The 24,793-nt window shown below is 31.5% G+C and overlaps 2 protein-coding genes across 3 annotated transcripts; one reads left to right on the top strand and one right to left on the bottom strand.

Moving 5' to 3' along the window:
* Positions 1-1,337: 1,337 nt before the first annotated feature.
* Positions 1,338-10,832, bottom strand: LOC134696503 (L-aminoadipate-semialdehyde dehydrogenase-phosphopantetheinyl transferase-like). Of its 2 annotated transcripts, none has more exons than XM_063558338.1 (6): positions 10,696-10,832; positions 5,504-5,666; positions 4,561-4,774; positions 3,968-4,089; positions 2,059-2,274; positions 1,338-1,501 (listed from the first exon to the last, which is right to left on the bottom strand). In XM_063558338.1, exons 2-6 carry the CDS (start codon positions 5,657-5,659, stop codon positions 1,346-1,348), a joined length of 864 nt encoding a protein of 287 aa, XP_063414408.1. In that variant the 5' UTR covers positions 5,660-5,666; positions 10,696-10,832; the 3' UTR covers positions 1,338-1,345. The 2 variants fall into 2 exon arrangements, with proteins under 2 accessions (XP_063414408.1, XP_063414409.1); XM_063558339.1 differs by having other exon boundaries at positions 10,722-10,820.
* Positions 10,833-15,147: 4,315 nt separating this feature from the next.
* On the top strand, positions 15,148-22,641 carry LOC134696056 (replication protein A 14 kDa subunit-like). The gene is made up of 4 exons (XM_063557622.1): positions 15,148-15,378; positions 20,104-20,178; positions 20,729-20,840; positions 22,102-22,641. Exons 1-4 carry the CDS (start codon positions 15,292-15,294, stop codon positions 22,179-22,181), a joined length of 354 nt encoding a protein of 117 aa, XP_063413692.1. The 5' UTR covers positions 15,148-15,291; the 3' UTR covers positions 22,182-22,641.
* Positions 22,642-24,793: the final 2,152 nt, after the last annotated feature.

The raw sequence follows: 24,793 nt of genomic DNA, 5'->3' as shown, positions 1-24,793 counted from the left end.
TAAAAGTACATTATATGGCCGTTATAATTTTAACATTTGCATTTTACTATCAAAAAAACAAATAAGGCAAGACATATATCTCTCTTTATACAGTTCATTTTGGAATATGATATAAAATGTTCACATCGTAACAAATATGTATAAACTTGGATATTCTTTAATATGTGCCTGTCCCAAGTGGGAAGCCTTTAATCTTATGGGTGTTGATTAAGAAATAATTCATGGGGGCTTGAATATATCGTGATTTTACCACGGGTTTGCCCTTTATGACAAATATTTTACCCTGAGCGATAGCGAGGGGTAAAATATCGTCATAAAGGGACAACCCGTGGTAAAATCTAGATATATTCAAGCCCCCATGAATTATTTCGATTCTAATAGGTCAAATACGGCAATTCTTTTGGATCGAAGCGCTCTAGGTGGAGGCAAATATTTGCCATTCCCAGAAATAAACACACTATTAAATTGGCGTAAAAGAACGGAGCAAACTGAATTAGTGACATGCTTACATTCCATGCTTAACCTATTTAAAATAACGTATATAAATAGTTTTGAATTAATTTAAATGATAATTTACTTATATGTCTAAATGTTTAACAAATATGGCTGATAACACATTTTAGCATCGTTTGTTTACGTTTCCATGTTGTGATGATTATCGGTAATACAAGCGTGTATTTTCCCGTAAAATGCTCATATTCTAACGTCATCGTTTTATGACGTCGCAAACTCATTCATATAAAAACATATGAGGTGGGAGTACGATCGGAACAGCCCATGCAATATATTCAAATTTTACCACGGGTGTGTACTCAAAGCGTTTGAAGGACGTCATTTTAGAATGGTTGGTATCTGTCATATTTGGTTTAATTCCTAATTTTGTCTAAATGAGGCACTTGTTTTTTGGGTTTGTCATTTTGTCATGTTAGAGTATTGATAGATGACTCTACAGTATGGATTTTGATCATTGTTAAAGGCAGGACAGTGATTCTGGACTCATTAACAATAATACTGCATCTCCTCTTTTGATATTTATATCTACCTACTGGTAGCTTTAAGTTGATATGACGACAAACTCGTGAAAACTATTTTGACATAAATGTTAACCTGATTCTGGACAGACGACTGCAAACATATGGCCTAACACAAAATGGGTGGGCTATTCCATTAAAATGTATGTGGGAGGGTAGGAACGGAAGTTTTAATTATTGACTTTTTTCAGTATGCATCTATTACCATGAATATGCCAAATTATCTAAAAAATGGTTCTTGGTTGTAGGGATATTTTGAAAGTCCCTTTCTAGCCTCCAACATACATTTTTTAAATAAAAAATATATACAAATGTCAAGATTTATTAGACTTTTTCAATAGTTCAGGATTCTTCGGCTTATCACAGAAATCATTCCAGTATTGTTCTTCTGGATCACATAAAGGGACAGCACCTTGTATGATTGTTTGATAATCCAAAATGGAAAAGTTTTTACTTGCTTCTATCTGATCCTGAAATTGAAAGAAAAATACTGTTAAAATTTTGAATGTATCCAAAATCCTTTTACTTTTAATCTGTACTTTTTTGTAATTGGTTGGAATAATGATTCTAAAATAAAACTTTATGTGGTAAAAGGTTATATATAGGCGTTTTAATCTTTAATAGATACATGAATTTTATAGCTGACCATGTAACATGTGTTTTGCTCATTGTTGAAGGCTGCACTGTGACCTATAGCTGTTAACTTCTTGGTTGTTTGACCTCTTGTAAAATTTGTCTCACTGACAATCATATCACATCATCTTATTTTTACATAATAAAAACTGTACATTAAAACATAAAAGAAAAGGTTTTCTCTTATTCAGACTTTGTGCGATGATGCATTTCAATAGAAAACTTTGAGTAATATTTGTAAAACTTCCCCATTGACCTATATCCCATGTCTCTATTTAATTTTGTTTTAATATCCAAATGAAAATTAGTCTTTGTTAAATCACAGATTTAAATGATGAAAAAGATACAATAATTATACATAATCAGGAGTGACACCTTTAGATACTATACATACATCGTGTGCCTTTTTGTAAGCCACTGCCATACAGTGGTCATCCAGTAAATGCTCTTCAAATATCCAGTCTTTTTCTTCTTTCTCGTCAACTTTTAATGTAGTATTTGTCAGTGGTCTATCTGATGGGAGGTTTAATGTGTTCAGCTTAAAGTTCAACCTGTGTATCTCAAAACCAATACCAATTCCAAGGGCTTTTACATAACTCTCTTTCAGGCACTGCAAAAGATTATGGAGGTTAAAAATTTTAATCTTGGTTTTTTTTTACAGTAATTGTTAATTTAGGGATGTCTGTTTACATTTATAATTGTGAATAATGGACACCAATTCAAAATGTATTAGTGTGCTTATAAAAATACCTATTCTAATATTTGTGAGACATATCTTGTTGCAATCTAACAAATAATAAAAACATTGCAAAAATTTGTGATATTACAGTCGACAAGAAATTAAAAGACTAAAAAAATTAAAGTATGTAATCACATCTGCGTACAATTAATACAAGCATGCTAAATGATCAGTGGAAAAAAATCATCATGACAATAACATGTAAAGGTACAAAAAGACTATGAACATAGAGAAGTAGCAAATGTTATAAAATATCAGAGTTTTAGCTGAAACCCAAATCTTTTTTCTGTATGAGTAAACTACCAGAAAACCTAGGTCTCTTTGTTAAACATGCTTGTGAAAGTGCTTTGATATCAGAAATTATTGTGTGCATGTCATTATTGCAATTTTTTAAAGATTTGACAAAAAAGTGAGTTTACTTATTGCGATTTTTATTATTTCCAAAAAAATCTGTGTACAAATCTGTTTTGGTTATCAGAATGCAAGTTATATTATTTTGCCATACTTTACCAGTCGCATATTATTCGCACTAATAAAAACCTCACAATAATTTCTGAATTTACAGTATTAAATATCTGATTTATATATTTTATGTTTATGTGAACCAGCAAAGTTTTCTTTAATTTGTTTCCCTAAATATTCATATGCATATAAATATTTGAGCCAGGGTTGGCAAAGTATTACCCGCCCGGGAATTCCCGGGTGGGAAAACCCGGGTTTTCCCAGGCTGGGCAATACTCCCAGAAATTGGTAATAGTGGGCAATACTGGGCAATATGATTTTCTATGTTTATTTTAACACTAAATAGCTATATATAGTAAAGAATTGGTACAGTTTCATAGTATAACAGCTAAACATATACTTTTTATACAGATAACCATTGACAGTCATTTTTAGAAGATTGAAATGTCAATTTCATTCTCTCTCTTTTAATTCTATAAGTATAGGCAGAACAGAAGATTTATACATTAAAAGATACCTTTTTAATTACCAAGCATTGTTTTAATAATCCAAACCTTGAAACATGCATTTTATTGCAGTGTTTAAGTGACTTGTTAATTTTATTTGTTATACATTCATATTGCTAAATAAACACCCTAAGGGGTCATGCCAATAAAACTTATAGAATTATAAGGGCTGATTATTGTTACATAAACAAATCTGTGTTCTAATCTGAATAATTACTAATTAGTGACATTATTTAAATGAATTTTTTCTTACAAGTAATTGATAATTCTTAATAGGAGTTATATTTATTTGAAAAAAAATATTTTTGCTTTATATTTACAGTTTTCACATCTAGACAAAGGCTAAACAAACAAAATAGGGTATAAATGTCTCATTACATGTATTATATTTGTGTTTATCACTGAATCCTCTTTAAAATTCAGACAAGTATTTTATATTACCCAGTATTGCCCAGTATTACCCACTAAAACCCAGTAAAACCCGGGTTTTCCCAATATTTCCCACTGGGCTGGGCAATACTCATAAAACCCGGGTTTTTGCCAACCCTGATTTGAGCTGAGCTAATATTTAAAAGTTCATAAAAGAAGGTACAAACCCAGTGTCTAAAAAATAATTTCAGCTGGTCTGTTTCCATGGCAGGTGACTTGATAATCTTCCATTCATCTTTTGAGAACTGTCGATTCATTGTGTCAAAAAATTTACCAACACCAGAAGATCCTACCAAAAAAATTGCAAGAAATAGATTCTCCATGTCTGTTACGTTTTTTCTTTTTTTTCTTTTCATTTTTACATAAAAAAGATAAGAAAGGACTGAACTTATATGCATATGTATAGTTGTATATATATAGTTATTAATATAAATAATTCATCAAATTATTAAAAATAACAGCAAACTCTGTGGCAACAATCAAGGTAGAATCAAGAATAAATTTTGTACATTCTTAATATTTTAGCATGAGTTGTCTCCCATTCAGTATGCTTATTACTGTGACTTGTCTGCTCTTCACCAATTTCAAACCAACTAAAAATAATTGTTTTCTTGGGTATTAGTTCTCTTGCAGACAATTACATTAAGTACAGTCATATCAAAAAATCAAATAGCATGGTCTCACAAAGCTTTTACTCATATCAAAACTTAAAATTTTGTCAATTTCATTTTTTTTATAAAAAAAGAATCCAAGAACTTACGAGGTGGTTCTAATTTCATAACATCAGTCCCGATTATGGTGTCCGACTCAGCTCCTATCACAGCGTAATCACCCTGATGAGATACATTAAAATCAAACGGAAGGCTTCTGTTCAACACATAAGGCCTTCCTTTCTCTGTCCTAGATAACTGTATATCCTTGTATGGAATATCTGTGTATTCGGCAACTAAATTTCGTATCAACAGTCGACCTATCTAACAAAACAAAATGTTGTTGGTATAATGTTAACAAAACTCTAATGATCAGAGCACAAAAATGCATTTTTCTGTGAATGTTTAAACATATTGGTAATTTGATTACATCCTAAATATTCTTGTAACAACTGCCATTGCACTTAAGTTAATTCAATCAACCAATCCATTTCTTCATATACAATTAATTCAGAAATTATTACATGTATTCTAAACATTTCTACAAAAATGCGATTATAGCTCAATTTCCTTCTTATTATTACGATACTCATCAATTCCCATTATTTATATTAATAAAAACTTCGCCATAATTTCTGAATTTACAGTATCTGATTGTGCTGCGTATACCCATTACTGCACTAAAGGTTATTCAATAAAACCTTGGTATAGCAGCAGCCTGAAGCTGTATACATTATTAAAATAACCGAAGAAGTCTTTGAAGAGATGCCACTATCAAAATTAATTTGGTTATCTCCCCTTCATTTTGTGCAATGTACAAGGTTTATATTCCTGCCTAGCTGTTTAAGCGGAGTATACTTACAAAGACACAAGAACAGCAAAAAATGAACAGGTGGATTCCAGACTATTTTTTAGCAAGGATATAGTATATTAAATAACAATAAATAAGTTAAGATTATCTTGAAATTTGTTGAAAGTTCATAAAAAATGATTTACATAAATAAATAAGTCATTATGATATTGACAGAGAAAATTGTAAGATCAACATTTTACCATTGCAGCTTTTGCATCTTTAGTGAAGTAGAATTTTTTTATTCGTTCTCTTTCTTCCTTTTGTATACACTGGTTACAGAAGGTCCATTCTGTTTGGCCTGGTGTCCATGCTGTGAAATTAAAAGCCCATCTAACATGTGCCATGACTTTTCTCATATCATTACTGAAAATATATTAAAAAAAAACATATGAAGAATGCTTGTTAAACCTAACTTACTTCCCTAACATGACTTTAAATATGAAAAAGTTCAAATGGAAAGTACACTCAAGATTCTGTACTGTGCACTTCTTTTTCATTTATCATGTTATCATGTTATCATGTTTATGCTATAGCAAATGTATTTCTGGTACAAATGTGGTAAAAGCATATGAAAATTAGTTTTAAAAAAAAATCAAAATGTTTCGCTTAGATAAATGTCTATACATTTGTATTATGTTATATATATGCGTCTTATTGAAAAAGGGTTACTCTTTTATTATCAAAATTGGACAAAAATGTACCCTGCTCCCACAAAAGATGTTAAACTTCTTATCGTACATGTATATATTTCAATGGAACAATAGTGTACATGGTGTACAGGCAGACCTAACTCAAAATAAATTTCATTAAATATACTCATGATACTAATCTATATATATATATAAACAGTAAGCAAGGAGTTTAAAGTCTAACTCACCACACTTCAGGTTAATTTAGATGATAGAGCATCATATATATGTAGCTGTTATTGTAATGTTTATATATTGCATGTATATCATGTCCATTTGGATATCACATGATATCAAATCAAAATCATATCGAAAGATGAAATTAAAAAAATGAAGAAAAGAAAAATGATTGCTCCAACACGTACAAGCTCCCAGACCAATAGCTGTGGAACCCTAGCTCTTAGGTCCTCATGTTATTTTTAACTATTTGCGGATCATGGTATTTAAAGTTTTCTCTATGAACAGAAAGCAGATAAGTTCATAAAGATCTTTTTAAATTTAGTGTGTACATCTGGGTAGCATGAATGACCGAATAGCACTGTTATTATCCAAATAACACTTGTAATGAACTAATAACACTTGAAATTTTAATACATTTGTGTATTAGCACATATTGGTGACTTTTAAACATTGATTATTAAATAATAATACATTATCGATGTATTCTATAGCTTTAAAATGATTTACAGAAAGCAGATGAGATCATAAAGATCTTTTTAAATTTAGAGCGACATCCAACATGGCGGCCATTATGTTTTCCGTGGTCACCATGTTGGATGCACATGCTAAATTTTAAAAGATCTTTATGAACTTATTTGCTTTCTGTAAATCATTTTTTATGTCCCACCTACGATAGTAGAGGGGCATTATGTTTTCTGGTCTGTGCGTCCGTTTGTCTGTCCAGTTTCAGGTTAATGTTTTTGGTCTAGGTAGTTTTTGATGAAGTTGAAGTCCAATCAACCTGAAATGTAGCATGTATATGGTCCGCATGATATGATCTTTCTAATTTTAATGTCAAATTAGAGTTCTGACCCCAATTTCACAGTCTACTGAACATAAAAAATGACAGTGCGAGTGGGGCATCTGTGTACTTGGGACACATTCTTGTTAGTTATAAAATACATCGATACTATGGGGACGAAGTCCCCAATAACAGTAGAAAAATCAAGAAAAAAAAATAAGAAAAAAAAATCGGGGAAAATTTTACATATTAACTCAAAATCGTTCAATTTTTTTTTATGTCCTGTTTTGAATTCCCGCATCTGTGCAGAAATCTACAATGTATTTCCTTTTTCAGGTCTAGTTTGTATGAAACTTTGAGTAAAGTTAGTATATATTTATCAGTCTAGTATAGAATAGGAAGGAACGCTATACCAATTTCATTTTTAATAACTCCTCGATATGAAAAAACATTACCTGATGATAGTGTTTTTTTGTTTACATTGCATATGACTTCATAACTTAAATAACGTCACAACTAAAATCCCTAGTTCAACAAAACCAAAATCGGAAACGTTACGGTATTTCCATTTCTTTTTTTATCAAAACAATTTATAGACCGTCCCCATTTTCAGGTAATGCCTGTCTCATATTATACTATTATTTAATCAAAGAGCTGAAAGCTCTGAGGAAAAATGACGCCACTGTCTCTAATATTGGGATATTTTTTATTGCAAGTCTTGATTTTCACATACCGTAATTAATTCAACAATGCAACATGTCTTGTAAGCATATAATTGATATTTGTATATATGTGTGTGTGTGAAGTGACTGTTTTTTTTAAGACAAATGAATAGGTCACGACTACCTGAATTGTACAAATAAATACCGTAGAAAGGCTTGTATATTTCTCACTGGTACATAGTCCCTTCTCTCAGAAAATTTTAATTAATTTTAAATAATCTTTTTGTTACTGTTATCAAAGGTCTAATGAAACTCAGGTAATTAAAAAAAATTATAGTCAAACCGGTACCTGGTTAAATTGGCACCTGGTCAAATCGACACCCTATATAGTCAATTTGTCACCCATATGCCCATGTTAAATATATATTTTTAACAGTATTTTAAGCAAAAATAGTAAAAATAAAAAAGGGGTTGCCAGATATGTTTTTAGTATTTAAGCAAAAAGAGTTAAGTACCTAAGGAAAGGATTGTCTGAAAATATTTACTTTCACATTTTTGGGGGTTCATGTACATTTTGTATATATACATGTATTTATTTTTCTCCACTAAATGTGTATGTTCCAGACCGTATGAGTATTTGGACGGTACACGTGCGGTCTGGACCGTATGCGTACTTTTTCAAAATAATCTGATTAATATCATTAAGAAGTTGCTTAAGTTTATAAGTTACAAATGCATGTAAAGTTCATTTACAGCTCAACATAACTAAACTCTCAAATTAATATGTAAAAGTTCCAATAGTAATTGGAATAAAAACGTAATTTTTTAACTAATACAAAAATTCATGCTTATTAAATCTGTTCATCATGTTAATATCTTGTATTTAGCTTGTCGATCAGTAATACATTAATTGAATTATGATCATAGAAATTTACATTATCGGAAGTTAACATGATGTGGAACTACAATTTTAGTATATATTAGAAACTTTATAAAATAATGCAAATGCAAAGGAACATGAATGAACTGCAAACATGTAAATGTAAATAATTTATCATTAATTGTGGTAGTAAGAGTCACCATGGGAGAGAGTACCAAAATAGGATTCAGATATATATATAATTAAACAAATATTTAAATTCAATTGTTCAATTATTCATTTGATCCATCTAAAAGTAATTGTAATGATAAAAATTTATAAAAAATAAAAAATAAAGATTGTGATAAATGGTTAGCTCGTACTGGACCATACATGTTTACTCATACGGTCCGACCATACAAGTATTGTCAGACTGTACGAGTATATGTATACCGTCCGGAACGTACAGTCCAAATACTCATGGTCTGGAACATGTATTTTTAATTATATATATGAGGTATATTTAGGAATTAAAGGTATTGAATATTCATTTTTTATGCATTTTTTAACCAGTTGAGCATTTTACAAGATTGTTGGTTTGATGTTGTTTAAACTGTCCTGAAAAAAACACCTAAAATTAGCTATTATTTGGCATGAAAGTTAGATTTATTGAAAGGGACTCATAGTTTTCCATTTTATTTTTCTAATTGTTTCATTGTTAAGTAACAGCTTGGGTAAGGGCTTCGTTGTTTAACTTTATACACAACAACTAATTAACTATGTACTTTGTAAAAGTTATAAGTTGATTGAATAGAAAATATTATAACAAATATTATTGGATGCCAAATTCACTTCAAATAGGTGCCGATTTGACTATATGCCGATTTAACCAGGTGCCATTTTTCAAATCCTCTGCGATCGTTTGCGGTATTTTCTTGAAAAACCCTGTTTTCGATCATCAAACAGAAGTAGAAACTGTTTTAAAATGATTCTAAAACGCTTCATGATTGTTGAAATAAGTTTAATTCACTTAAAAAACAATTATGAAACTTTGGGATGTTTTGAAAGGAAGTTTAAGACGCACGTGTAAAAGAAGAAATTAACCGGTGAAAGTCAAAATCCGTACATGACAGATATCACTATAATACGATTTTGAAAATAAAAAAGTTCCATCCTTTAGTAAAACAGTCTTTAATATACCTATTACATTAATGTTTTGAAGGGTCTAAGCTTATACAAACCAATTTTAAGTCGGTATGAAAAATCAAAACGGAATGAGCAATAACCGATCACGTTTTGTAGTTTACAAATTCTAAATGCATTGAACAGAAAGGAGATATTTGTAATGAAAGGTTTAGTTTTTATATTTATCACATTTAATTTGATATTACATAGAAATAACTTATTAATATGGACGAGTTAAAATAATTAGTTTGAAAAATCATGAGAGCGCCCTCTACAATATCAATAACAAAGATGGCGGAATGTAAACAAACAACATCGCCGCGAATAATGAACTTGTTCTCTTATTTCTTGCAAATTGTACTATTTAGTGCGCATCCCAAATGGAAGGTCCAATTGTTGAGAATAAAAGCGCGGACTATACAAGACTTCCTATGGACAGGTCAACATATTTGTTGTACTAAATAAAATAAAAGTATGTAAACTGGTTCCCGTCCGACTAACACACTTTGTTCAAGTGTAGCAGAATACAAGCAGATACCAGTTAGTTTGTAAAATAGTAAATATGAAACCAAGTGCGGTAGGCAGAGGCAATAATCGACTTCCTGTTGTTCTGGTCAATAGTAATGGAAGAATGCTGCTGACGCGTCATTTTCCAAAAATCAAAGTTTATAAAGTCAGAAATATGTGCGAATATTAAAATTTCAAGTGTAATTCGGTTATTATTTAAGTGTTATTCGGTATTAACAGTGTTATTCGGTCATTTGAGGTACCGCCAGTAGTGTAGTCCAAATAATTATGAGGTACTTCAACGAAGTAAAGCTTTAAAGAAAAAAACTATAATAGCCTTTCAAGAAGTCATAAAATAAAAAAAAAATATAATAGACTTTCAAGACGTCATAATTATTTGGACTACCAGTAGTGGTGTTTACTATTTTTTTGTCCAGTACTGGCAGTAGTGGTGTTTGATATTTTTTTGTCAACAATTTTCAACTCTTGCACTTAGTCATTTTTTTCAATGAGTTCAGAAATTTAATACCCAGCTGATCAATGTGTTGTCATTACCATCATACTGAGTTAACACTTGGTAAAGAAACGAAACTTGAAAGTTCTAGGATGTTATGGGTCGTTTTAAACCGTAATTGATTTCGTTTTAGTTTTCACCAATCAATGTCAAAGAAATGTTTGAAATGGTCAAACAGAAGCTTATCTCGGCCTATAACAAGCTCGCCCCTTTGCAAACTCGGAATATTATAACTTGACTGATGGAAGTGTTCAATAAATGAAAAGAAGTCTTAGATGAAAGATACCAGATAGGCTGCATATATACAGTGTATGATAAAGTACCGAATATGATACTTTTAATGAAAATTGTGAACTAATGACACTTGATTAGAAATAAAGAGTTTTCTATTAAACATTTAGCCGGACAGCAACGAGTATCAGTAAATTGTAAAACATCAGACTGGAAGAATTATAATAGACTAGAGTGGCCATCCATTCAATATGGCATATAATGATATGGAACAGAAAACTGAAGTGATACCAAGGCTCTTTAATTTCCATCAAGAAAAATGTAAGCATGCACTTTGACAATCTAATTAAAAGCGATCTCTCATCGCTCCTGTTTTCTGATATGTCGCGTGGGAGATATCAGAAAACGGTAGCGATGAGAGGTCGGGTTTTCAATTAGATTGGCACTTTGATGAAGTAGAAATTAATAGAAACTAATAGAGTGAACATGACGAATGTACAAAATAACAGTGGGTCTATAGGTTAACTAAGCCTTCAGCAGATGCACTCGGAAGTCTATACTTTATCAAAGTGCTTTATTTTCAGAGCGGAATTAAGGGGACATGTATCTGACACTTTAGTTTTCTGTTCCAGATCTTTATATTCCATATAGCATGGGTGGTCTCTCAAGTTTCTTATGATTTTCATAATGTAAGTATTGTTCACGCACGTCGCACGATACTGGTGTCACCTAACGTTACAAACTCAAAGACGTAAGACAAAATAAAAACGTTGGAATGCATGTTGTTCATATGGCTTTTACAATAAATTTTAAAGGATTGATTTTTTTCCTAAGAAGGATTTTTTCCTTAGATAAAATATGTTAAGCTTTAGTTTTATTAACAAATCAAAAATAAAAAAGTAACTTGAATTGAAACCATTTAATTATATACATTTTAATTATAAGGGCAATCGCTTTCTTTTTATGGAATAACTATGCACTGCAAATGCATTCATTTTTGCACTCCAGAATGTCAAGGCAAAAGGACTACGGCATATCTAGCATGGCAGTTCTGCACAAATATATGCAAGGGAATTATATATAACGGGAACAATTATTACAGCTGTTTTTTTTCTATTAATTTGTATTATTATAGCGGATCCGACTATTATAGTCCGGAAAACACTTCAGATCCGCGAGGAAATCTCTCTCCCACCCCATCTTTGTGAATCGGTACAGCTTCAAAATAAATCATTAATCTTAAAGTTTCCTTATTAAGCAACAAAATAAAATAGCCGTATTCCAAATCGTCTGTGAAAACTGCAAGCATGACAACTAGACGGAACGTTAGAAGCATATTTTATTAAATAACGTCAAAATCGTATGTGGGGACATTGTATCGGACATTTTAGTTTTATTTGATATCTCGTGTATTAGATTTAATTTATGGGAATTTGATATCAAAATAGAGATAAATTTTTGTACTTTTATCTATTATAAAGTTTTTTATGTAGCAAATGGCACTGTAGGAAATAAACATCATGAAAAAACATAGAACGTTACCCTACGTTTAATATTGTTCGAAGGGGACAAAATGTCGGACATTGCTAATCAACTCGAGTAAAAAGAATTTGTTTTAAAAATTCCTGTTTATTGCATGAGGCGAAAGTGTGATCTTTGTACAAAATATCAGTATAAGAATTATTTACTTTCGACATGGGGATTGCTCTGGAATTCTCTTTTTTGGGACAATTAAAAAAAATTACGGCAACCTTTCGTGCATGGGACACATAATTTGTATCATCTTGATCCCTTTTTCTTATATTTCCGTCTTTTCGAGAGATAAAAATCGACATTACGTCATCGTCCACTGATAAATTGCTTGTTCTAGACAAATTTTTATATCGTTTGGTAAAAAAAAATCACATGTTTTTTACGGTATTCAGAATTTCACAAAACTAAAAGTGTAACGCGGGACAAGGAAATCATGTTGAAAAATAAAGATTTTATTGAGTTTTGATTAATGAAAATGGTCTGTTACATTTACAAAATTGCAATTATCTGAAAGAAGAGTTTAAAAGCTTTAAAATGATATACAACACTTTATAATATCATTGTTTTTGTTTAAAAATTAACAAGATGAATGTGTCTTGTCCGTTATTTCACCAAAGTAACACCAGTAGCTGATTTAACACAATCTGATAAATGTAAAGAACAAATAACAGAGGGTCTATTGCTGACTCTTGAGGTATTCTCGAAGTAGTGTTTCATAATTTACTGAAACTATTTGCTGTCTAAATGTTAGAAATAGTTTTCAAGATCCTCTAAAAGAGAAGCGAAAGGTCCCATTCAAACTCATGAAAGTAAACTGACAACGTCATGATGATGATGTCTAAAATAGATAAAGACCAACATACAAACAGAAATTCAAATCAAAATACTGCTTTTAAATCAATATTAGGTTTTGGTCAGTTTCCCTAATACTAGTACTAACAATATGTCAGATATGATTGGTGTATGGGACAATTGTAAGATGGACATGCACCATCGGTCGAACTGGTGTCGTCTGACCTTTGTCTCATTTTTATAGTTGATTTTTCTTTGATAAGTTTTAGTTTTCGTAATTTTGTCAGTATGTCAGATACCATAAGCAACAGATCAACTTTATTTGGTGATTTTGGGCACCGTGATTGGCAAATAAAATATGTGTTTGTTGTTATAAAAAAAAATGTTGTTGTATGTTTGTATGGAATGATTGATATCTGTAGTAAAAACCTTCAAGTACAGCCTAAAATGTATCGTCTGTTTTACTTATCATTGCATCTAGTATGTTGAAAGTCTCTTTAATACTTGAAACTGTTTACTACAAATATCAACCAGTACACCTTACACTTATTCCATAAGTCATGTCTTCTCTGAGTGTTCATGACGTTAAAATACTAAATCCCTGGGTTGTGTTTTAGTTGATTTTAGTCTCTGATGCATAATTTTTACATGTTTTATTACTAATTAGTTTAAACATATTTATTTATAGTAGATTGGGAAACAAGTTTTGCAACTTATATTAATTGTTTTTGGCTTTTAACTAGCTTTCAGTAACTGCGAGTACTCTCAATTTCAAATCGTATTTTCTTGTTAATTCGACCTGTTGATACTGTTTATTATGCTTTTTTAAAATTTTATATTAATATGGAGCTTGTCTATATACCAGCTTTGTTTATTTGTTAAAATATTTCGCAGTGGTGTCTTGCCATGGCTTTGTTTGGATTTGTTTGTTTGCATTTTGGCCTTGAATGTTTGTCCCTAATATTTTATTAACTGTGCATTTGCATTCAGATATCACAGATCAAATTTATTCGTTCATAGTGTATTAATTTACGTTTTTTGATTGGGTTAATATAAAAAAAGAAGTTGTGGTATGATTGCCAATGAGACAACTATCCACAAAAGAACAAAATGACACAAACTTTAATTTTTTTGTACTGGTATGGATAGTAAATCCCCATTTTGACAGAAACAAGTGCCTGTGCTCACACCACACACCGAGCCACACATCTTCCTACATCTAAGTATGTTTAAGGAACGATTGTACAACCACAGTACAAAATCGGTCTATTTATTTGCCCAAATCAGCAAATTTGGAGACAGATTTGCAATTTAATGGTTAAACTGTTTATTTATATTAAGAAAACTTGGTGATTCATTGTATTAATCAAAATATATAAACAAATATAATTTTTGTTTGTTTATAGAATCAATTTTTTCTCCTCCAAATGAGCCATTTAAGGGGAGATAGCTCTTTTGGTTAAAAAAAAATAATGGACTAAATATGGGAAATCATGGATTTTTTTTTATTTTTACTTGTAGCAAGAAATCAAATTCGGTGACACCATATTTTTTTTTTTATTTCTTTAAACATATTATTAAACCTTCTGACAATTTATTTCAAAATTCTATCTCATAGAATTTTTTGTATGCAGCAGCATACAAATGTTTTTTTTTCATGATCAATTTAACCAAATTTTGACAATTTTCAACGACTGATCACGACTCATAGCTTGAAAAATAGCACTGTGACCCATACTTTATAGTACATTTTTGAAAAAAAAAAAGTATAGTAAAATCTTCATTTTGGAAAATTATAAGAAAATTCTGTCTCAAAAAGTCTATTATTTATTATATGATCTACCTTCAGTTACGGGGCGAGCTTGCTATGGACCAAAATTACATTCACTATTTCAAACACTCCTGCTACTAAGACATTTTTGTGCTGGTTGCCTATTTTTTAGGGTTCATTTCGCTTTCCTCAACATAAAAGTTTTACAATAAAGGATACCAGTGTAAAATTGCGCGGGTGATTGCAAAGAAAATAGTTGTTGAAGTCATCAAATTTAACTGATAATGGAATTCTCAAAACCTCGTGTTAATGCTTCAAAGTTACCTTCTCACAGAGGCAGAAACGTTTGTCTTTTAGGAAAAGTGAAAAATGTAAGGATAAAAACAAACAGTGCCAGTGGGTGTGTTTGGATATACGCCTGAGGCTGCCTATGGTTACATATGTATGGTTTGATACCCAGTATTAGTTAGCCTCCACCTGGCATCTGCTTTATGACATCTGTCAGATCAAGGGTATTTTGTATAAATATACTTGGTCAGAGGAACTGGGCACAGCAATTTGTCCCTTCTTACCTGGCTGAATAAAAATGTTGCATTTTGTGGTTTAAACCTATTCTAGTATCCAGGTGTAATGATAAGTCGTTATACTAAGGCTATTTTTTTCTTTTTTTTTCTGTAGACTTAGCTTTAATTTTTTATAACCATGCATTGGCAAGCTTGATAACTCGTAATTGTTTGTCAGTAACTAAATGTACAATGATGTCCCATACGGAACCTTCTGACCTTGTTTGTTTACATTAAAATTTCAATGGCGTCAAAATCACGTGATGTCAGTTCGTTATATCCAATCAAATTGCTCTACTGTCAATTAGGGGATTTTTCAGTCTACAGCAATTACGTTATTTCTTTCTGGGATATTGTTTCAAAATAGTTTGCAATAGTTCTGGGTTTTATTCAACAGGAAAACTCTTTTTTTGCCATCCCTTTTGACATCAAGGGAATTTTGTATGAATATTTACATACAGTCATGATGGTCAGAATATCGATCTTTTTATAATGAATAAAAAGAAAATTCTATGAAAAATAAATGTAAATGGTTTCTTATTAACCAACTCTATATGCCTGTTCAAAATTATGGCATGGACATCGTTTTTTCATATAGTTTTCCTTTCATTTTGGTTGAGCTTTTTTCGCGGGAAAATCGAGAAAGAGGTAAGGAGCATGTCATTTCTAAATTCCTAAAAATACGTTTTGCTTGACCTATATTGCCTGCCACAAGATTGATGACGCTGAATGGAATGTACTCAAAGCAATGGAGGCCGGAAATGGGATTTTGTGAAGTTCTAGAATGTTTTTAAATATTCGGAAGTTGGGATTGAAACGGGCATAAGAAAATTGGCATTTTTTGGCAATAATTGAGAACAACAATGAAAACTTACCTTTAGAAATGTTTTTTTATTCAAAAGTGCAGAAAAAACGTATTTTGCACTGTTTTTCTACGCCAGAAGTACCGTAGTGACATCAATGCGAAGTTTCCCCGTGTGTTAAGTTCAAACACAAATACCTAACGAACTGACAAGATGAACGATCTTAGACTACGGTAGGATATTCATGAAATTTACAAATCTTTCAAAATGTAGGATCATATTGTTTTTATTAGTACCTTTATCCCTGTGATGAGAGTTGCAACTGGGAACTTTAGGCCATAGTTTTTTAATTTGTTGGTTTACGGATTTTCCCCATGAAAAAGCCGGGTCAGTCGGTCGGGGCAAATAAAAAAAAAATACTTTCAAGACAGAAAAAAAAATGTAAAATAAATATACATTTCACCTAACAAAATGTTTTTTTATGCTATTTTGTCATCATTTCCAGGGGCGGGTCCAGGTAAGGGCGTAATGGGCGTACGCCCCCCCTTTAAAAAAAAAAAACAAAAAAAAACAAAAAAAAAACTATCGTTATAATCTGCTAGTATTGTATTGAATAATGGCAATTTATCATATTCATTAATTAAACACATACTCTGATTTCTTTTTATACTGATTCCCCAATCTGATGGGTCATCATCAACCGTAAAATTTCGTTTCTTGGAGTTCGACTATGCGATTAGTATCCATTGTTGTTGATGTGATAAAGAATTCGCCAAAGATGTCGATGTCCAAAAAAAACACGTCAAAAGACCTGAAAATCGTATCAAGGTGTCTTGGACACCTTTTTTTTAACTTAACCTTAACTGATGTAAGGGCATGCTCGACTTTATTCCCAAACATCATGAAAGTTCTCTTCTTACTTGCTTTGACGAGCGTCACGTCAAGCTCCACTGAAAGAGCTAACTCATCCCTTAAGTTGATCAAGAATGATTTGAGAAGCACCATGAAGGAGGATCGCCTAAATGCTCTGCTTCTTTTATATGTTCACAGAGACATTAAACTTGAATTTGATAAAATTATTAACGATTACGCCATGAGAAATCCACGTAAAATGGTTCTAATGAATCCACTCTAGTAATTGAAAATGAGAGTCCGTCAGTATTTTTCTGTGTTCATTTTAGGTTTTGCGTCAAGGTACATGTATACTAGAAATATGTATATTTCCACATTAAAGCAATACTCAGAACGAAAGAACTTTATTCTTCAGTGTTTATTTGTCTTGTATCATCTGTGTCGTTCAATGAAACCCGAACTTAATCAACAATAGAGGGATTACTTCATAATTTGATGCTAAGTGGTTGAAATTCAGGAGCTTCTGAGCTTCCCCATGGACCCTCCACCGTAATCACACCTCTCGTTCATAAAATCCTGGCCTAGGAATTGAAATGTTAAGTAACTCCTTATACCCTTGAGTTTGGAATTTCTCGTTATTGGTCTACTGCTGTTAAGATCCATCCAATCATTTTAATATACCATAGACAATTAATGGATAGAACTCGGCATAAAAATGTCACACCCTGACACTTTAACTATAAAATATTCATGCTCCAAGTCAGGAACCGTTACATTAGAACCATTCTCTATTATTTTATGTTTTTAAGCCAAAAAAAGGTCCAAAATTTTTTTTTCGCCTCGCTTCCCTCGTCAAAATATTTTATTCTACGCCCCCCCTTTCAAATATCCTGGACACGCCCCTGATTTCAAATTTTAGTTCGATGAAATATTCTTGCTCAGCTGTCATAAATATCGTATGACTTTGTCTAATGATTTGCCGTAAAAAAGGGGGGTGTTCACAGACAAAGACGAAATTAAATCGTCTTTTCACAAAAAAGAAGAAGAAATTCGTGTAGCTCTTAATCAATTCCCAAAAACTTGGTGAGTAATGATCTTCAAAAACGAAACTGATAAAGAAAAAAATGTAAAAAACGTCTTACGAAAATAAGTTTCAACACACGTGTCAAAAATGTAATAGACTCGTCCAAGGAAAAAACGAGAATATCAGGTTAATCTAGTGTCATTCATTCCCGTTTTAAATCCAAATGGACGATATTTTTTTTATATTATCCATGAAACAAGAAAATTCTAAATGACTTGTTGATAATATTCAGAACTTTTACTTCCAAGGTGCTTTCCACCTGTCCACATTTGGACAAGTCTATTTCTATGAGATTATGCATCTTACAGACTGATGACAAATAAGGGAAACAAACTTATTGTGTAATGGGTTTTAATCACAGATTTCGATCAGCAAAATTATTTGCGTAAACGACATTTCTAGGTCAGTTATAATTGATTTGTCTATTTTTAGAAACGTAAACTGGAAGTTTTATTTTTTCACAACAGAGAGTGTTATCAATTTTGTTAGTGATTCATGCATTTCATTTCATAAAAAAAGAAGAGTTTAATTATTTTTCAGGGATAATGTATTTGTTTGGGTTGGCAGGAATAAAAAAGCATGAAATGTCAATTGTATTTTTATTCTAGGAATCGGCAAAATTGGGTGGGCAGATCCGTAAACCAACTAATTAAAAAATCCTGGCCTTTTCAATGGAAATTTAAAACTGAATAGATTTTTCAGTCCTAACTTTCTTAAGAATTTTATTTTTTTTAGAGTACTGTCACAAAAAATGGAAAATGGTCCTAGCCTGCAGTTCAGTGGTACATTATTAAGATTTCAAAAAATATTGTAGTTGTTTTTAAATGACAGAATTCCGTTGAATTTTAGATAATTTACTATCAACTTGAATCAAATGTTTAGATTTAGAAGATGCAGATCTCTTCCATGGTCCAAATTGAATCCTAACATAAGGAAATTACATTAAACTACAATTGATTTCAATATTGTCAACCTTTCTACATGTTCTAGCTGTTCCTTTTTTTCATCCCTTATATGGCTCAATATCTTTAATTGTTTTCCCATAGGCGATAATGGTAACGTTTTTTCCTGTAGCTCAGTCCATATCGTAAACTTGGATATGTATGATAGCTCGTTTCGAAGCTGTGACATTTTCACATATGTGGTTAAATTTTCGGGGTACGAAGTGAGATTACTTTTTCCGTAAATTAGCAAACCCCGAACATCCCTTTGTGATGCGGCTCCTTGTGGTAAAATATCCCCTTTTTAACACAATAAGTTCTTTGAAAATTTAATACTTTGAACACATTCAATAGCTCCATAGTTTTTACACATTTATTCTATGTTCCTCTACTTTCCTAATCACCACAAATAATTAAGTTCAGTCATTTGTTAAAAATAGAAACATGTCCAATATCACTACACAGAGATTTTTTCTTTACACGTGACTTTTGAGTTCCTCATTTCAAGGCGCATTAGGGATGTTGTCCCATATGAAGACTATCAAGAGATACACCCTGCCCCCCCCCCCCCCCCCCCACTCCCTCAAAAAAATATAATTGAAACAAGGTCTTTCCCCTCAGATCTATTCAGCTCTTTGATTGATGAAGTTGAAGTCCAATCAACATGAAACTAAGTACACATGTTCCGTATGACATGATCTTTCTAATTTTAATGCCAAATTAGAGTTTTTATCCCATTCTCAGGGTTCACTGAACATACATGTAGAAAATGATAGTGGGGACATCCATGTACTATTGACACATTCTTGTTGCTATAATGTTCATAACTATTTTATTTACTATTTTATTTTAGGTAGCTAATGATGGCAATTCTTTTACACTGACAACAAGTGATAACCAGGATGTACGTGTTGTACTGCAAGAACCTGTGAGTATTAAATTATAAAAAAAACCTAACAAATAAGCTTCAAGATGTACAAGTAGTATTTTAATTCAACTTACACAGGGGGTATTTATTTTTAGGATTTGTAATTTTAACTTTTCCATGTGTAAGTGATTCTTGTCAGATTTCTGGTTATGTTTACTTCTTTTTTTTTAGTCATAAGTATTAATTTCCATCAAAGGACTGAAAGCTTCATGTACAAAAATGTACATGTACATGCAAATTGTAAATACGTGAAATGGGTGGTTTATACAACACAGTAGGTCATTTAGCTCATCATACGGCATATGAGGCAAGTGCAGTGGGCCGATCCAGGGGTGGGGTGGAGTTGGACCCCCACCCTTTTTGATTATCTATGCATTTGAATGGGGACATATTGTTGGAACCCACCCTCTATCCTAGGTTAGGAACCCCCTTTTAAAAATGGCTGGATTTGCCCTGAAGCTTGGCATCACAAGATCTAAATGCAGTTCTCAGTACCATTCTCTATATTATTATTATAAACAAATATTGAAGATTTAGTAATATATTTCAGGTAAATGAGTATGTAGCTGGTTTAACTGAAGTACACGGTCAAGTTGATGGACAAAACAACATACTCTGTCAGAACTATATTGTCTTCCCATCAGAAACCTCAGATAACTTTGGTAAGATATACAATTTTTATACATTATAGAATAAGATGTGATATGATTGCCAGTGAGACAACTCTCTACCAGAGAACAGATGACGGTGAATTTTATGTTAACAACTATCATGACTATAGTTAATGGTTTTTCAATGTCTTCTCTCATAGAAATACACAGGACTTGAACCAAAGGATATTTCACTAATTTCTTTTTAAAAATATGCAAACAAAAAACTTAAATATGTGAGTAAAAACTGATGCATGTATGGTATTTCAAGATTTCTTTTGGTTTTTATTAGGGCTTTTTCCATTCAAGTTCAGTGTGAAAGAATGAAATAATGTAAATTTAAAGTTATTTTCATAAAAACATGTACACAAAGAAGAAGAAGAAGATTTTATGAAACAAAAATTAAAAAAGGTTCTTGGAAAGCTTGTTTCCTAAATAACTTGAAAAGGATTTTTCCCACTTTGATATCTTTGATGGTTTTGGGAATTTGACACTTACTTACATGTAAATGATAACTTAATAACAGTGATTTTCCTAGTGTTTATTAAAGGGAAGGGGCCCAGGGCCCATGCAATTGGGAATAAAAAGTTCTTGAAATGTTTGATTTCCAGAAAATATATTAGTTCGCACTACCTGCATGCAACTTGGTCCCCAAGAAATTTTTTAAGAATTAAGAGCAAAATTCGGCATTCTGAGAATGAATAAGTTATAATTGCATAAATCGTGAACAATTTCAAGAGATTTTTAAACAAAATACCACATCACGACACCAACAAAACCTTACAGCTGCATTGCTTAAAAAAAGATTATTATTAAATTTTACAATGATGTCTATATACAATTGGGAATTTTAGAGCTGAAAATTAGGAAAAAAGAAGCATATTTCTCATCGGACAGGGGCCCATATTTGGACCCAAATAAGAGGGTTGGAAAATCCCTGAATTAAAAAAGTGCCACCTTTGATATTATGTTTTTTTTTATGAAAAGAAACCTCTTGAATCTTTAGGCCATTGTAAAACAACATTTTGAGTAACATTCATAGTGCACAGGTAGTTTCATGAGTGCAAACATGCCAATTGTAGTTACTGATGTTTTAATAAATATGTCAATTAAATCTTGTATTTTTATATTTATTTATTTAATTAATAGTTAAAGTTGTATTGATGTTTGTGCAACCACCAAGACCAAGTTTAAGTAATTATTTTTACATAACTTAATAAGCATGGGAAATTCCATAAATTATTTGTAATGATTTTATTTCAATGTTCTGCAGATATGGGAGCCTACAATGAAGCTGTAGAACTGATGGCCAGACTTCCACAGAATTATGTCCAAGGTGTACAACAACAGTAGCACAGAGCACAGATGTAGAGTTAAAAAAGTGATATGCGATAGAACATTGGAAGACAGAAACATTAGTTGTATCTGATACAGTACATGTTTATGAAGAACATTTTCAGGTCCATACAAATGGATTGTAGTAACGAATTCTGAAGTTTCCTGGGTTGAGAATTCTATTTTCATACATATATAGATTCTCTATTCGAAACCATACAATCTTGTCAGAGAAGCATATATTTTACATTTTTGTTCAACACCTCTTTGAATGGTGACATAATCTAAGTAATTGGTAAAATTTGTTCTGTTTCATCATTTGTGTTATTTTTCATTTCACAGATTTACAAATAGACAAACCAGCTTATAGTTTATGGTAACATCATTAATGACGTAATATTGTTGTCGACCTGTACTGTTTATCTAAGATGTATTACAAACAAGACTATTTTGTGAAATAAAATTATGTGTACCTTTATGTATTACAGAGGAGTATATTTAAAGTATTAGATAGATATTAGTAAATATTAGATTAGATAACTACTGTCTGTTTCTCAAACCTGTAAACACATTCTTAAAACTTTACCAAAAAAAGATTCCATCCTTGAGTTCTAATTTTCAGCATTTTTTTTTTGGATTGTGTAAGAATCAAACCCTTCTAAGAATAAAAGGACAAGAGGTATAGAAGCTTAATTTTTTTTATTGATTTTGAACTCAATAATATAGAAATTGATGGATTTTCAATACTATAGTGGTTAATTATCTGCCCCTGAAATGGACATGATGTTCCAAAATTATCTCCCCTGATTAAACATTCTTGAATTTGTAAATCAATAAAAGATCTCTGGTGTATTTCAAAAAATATATATTATATGTTAAACTGCTGTAAGATGCTACAGCAGTTATAAGTCCATTCGTTTGTCTCCATTTTTGATAATTTCATAAAGAATCTGATAAAAAAAAAAAATAGTCTATTAAAGATGGCGATTCCCAAGTTCTTTAGTTTAACAGTAGCAAATGACCTTATTCACACTTTGCTATAGACAGATGTAACCATGGTAACATAAGAGAATGATTCACACTAAAAATTATATTGTTTCATCTGTGGCATGAATTCAGACCTCTGTTTGAAGTCAACACTTTTAAATCTGTTGATACGATAGAGATGAATTCTTGTCGCACAGGTTAGAAATGTGCCCTTCTTGTCATCTAACATTAGTTTGTTAAATTTTCTCAAATACAGACAGAATTCACCATAGGTTGTTAGTTATGCCATTGTAAAAACTTCAGTGTAACCTGCCTTATCTGACATTTGAGTATTCCAACATCCTGCATAAACAAACACATTTTCCCAAAATATACCTATCCTTGCAGAATAACCCTGAGTATTATGACACACTGCTTTCTCTGATATATTTTTCTTGTCCCCCAGTGTGTTGGAGAAGACAGGTTATACCATTGACTTTTTAGCTCACCTGGCCTAAAAGGCCAAGTGAGCTTTTCTCATTACTTGGCGTCGGTCGTCGTTAACTTTTACAAAAATCTTCTCCTCTGAAACTACTTGGCCAAATTAAACCAAACTTGGCCACAATCATCATTGATGTATCTAGTTTAAAGTTTGTGTTTTTTGACACGGCCAACCAACCAAGATGGCCGCCACGGCTAAAAATAGAACATGGAGGTTAAATGCAGTTTTGGTTATTACTCAAAAACCAAAGCATTTAGAGCAAATCTGACATGGGGTAAAATTGTTTATCTGGTCAAGATCTATTTGCCCTGAAATTTTAAGATGAATGGGACAACTGGTTTTTTAGGTAGCTGCCCCTAAATTGGTAATTTTAAGGAAATTTTGCTGTTTTGGGTTATTATCTTGTTACTTAAAATAGATAGCGATAAATACATTTATAGGAATGAAAATACAAATACTTGTTTTTACTCGTTCATTCTTTGTGTCACAAACGGCGTTCCATACTTTTTTTTATTTTTGACGTAACCTCCCTATGAAATGTCGTTTTTTCAGTTAAAAACATTGGAAAACAGTTATTATACATTTAAAACAATTTCCAAGACTAGGAAACATGATTTATTGTAATAAATCAATGTAAAAAATTATGGAATTGAAAATGACAAGTGAAGGGGGAATACGGCAAAATAATGCAACTGGGGGGAAACAAATACTTTTTTAAAGATTCAAAACATGATAAATGTATTTATTTTTATACATTTATTATAAAAGTCAAGCGTTACTCACCAGTTTTAAGTTCCACTAGGTCAAATCCAAGTCAAAAACAAATGCAGCTTGTTGACATATTGTAGTTGCAGTGTACAAGTTATTTCCCTTTTGACGTATGGTGCGTATTACGTTGCATGAAATTCAGTAGAATTTTACCTTTTTAATTCGTATAAATTATACAACTTTGCCGTGGTCCGATTTTTGCCGATTTTTGATATGTTAATAATATAGTTGTAATCTTCGTTTTTCATGAAAAAATAATTCTGTTGCAATTTGTTTGAGGTTAAACCCCAGATTCTCTGGACTAAAACTGTAAACAGCAATAATGTGCAATAATTTGCAGCAATTTAAGACTCAAAAATAAGTCAAAATGACCAAAATGGTCAATTGACCCCCT

This window comes from Mytilus trossulus, chromosome 14, assembly GCF_036588685.1.
Source record: "Mytilus trossulus isolate FHL-02 chromosome 14, PNRI_Mtr1.1.1.hap1, whole genome shotgun sequence".
Taxonomy (NCBI): domain Eukaryota; kingdom Metazoa; phylum Mollusca; class Bivalvia; order Mytilida; family Mytilidae; genus Mytilus; species Mytilus trossulus.
Note: the sequence above shows the minus strand (reverse complement) of the source record. Positions and strands in the feature narration are given on the sequence as shown.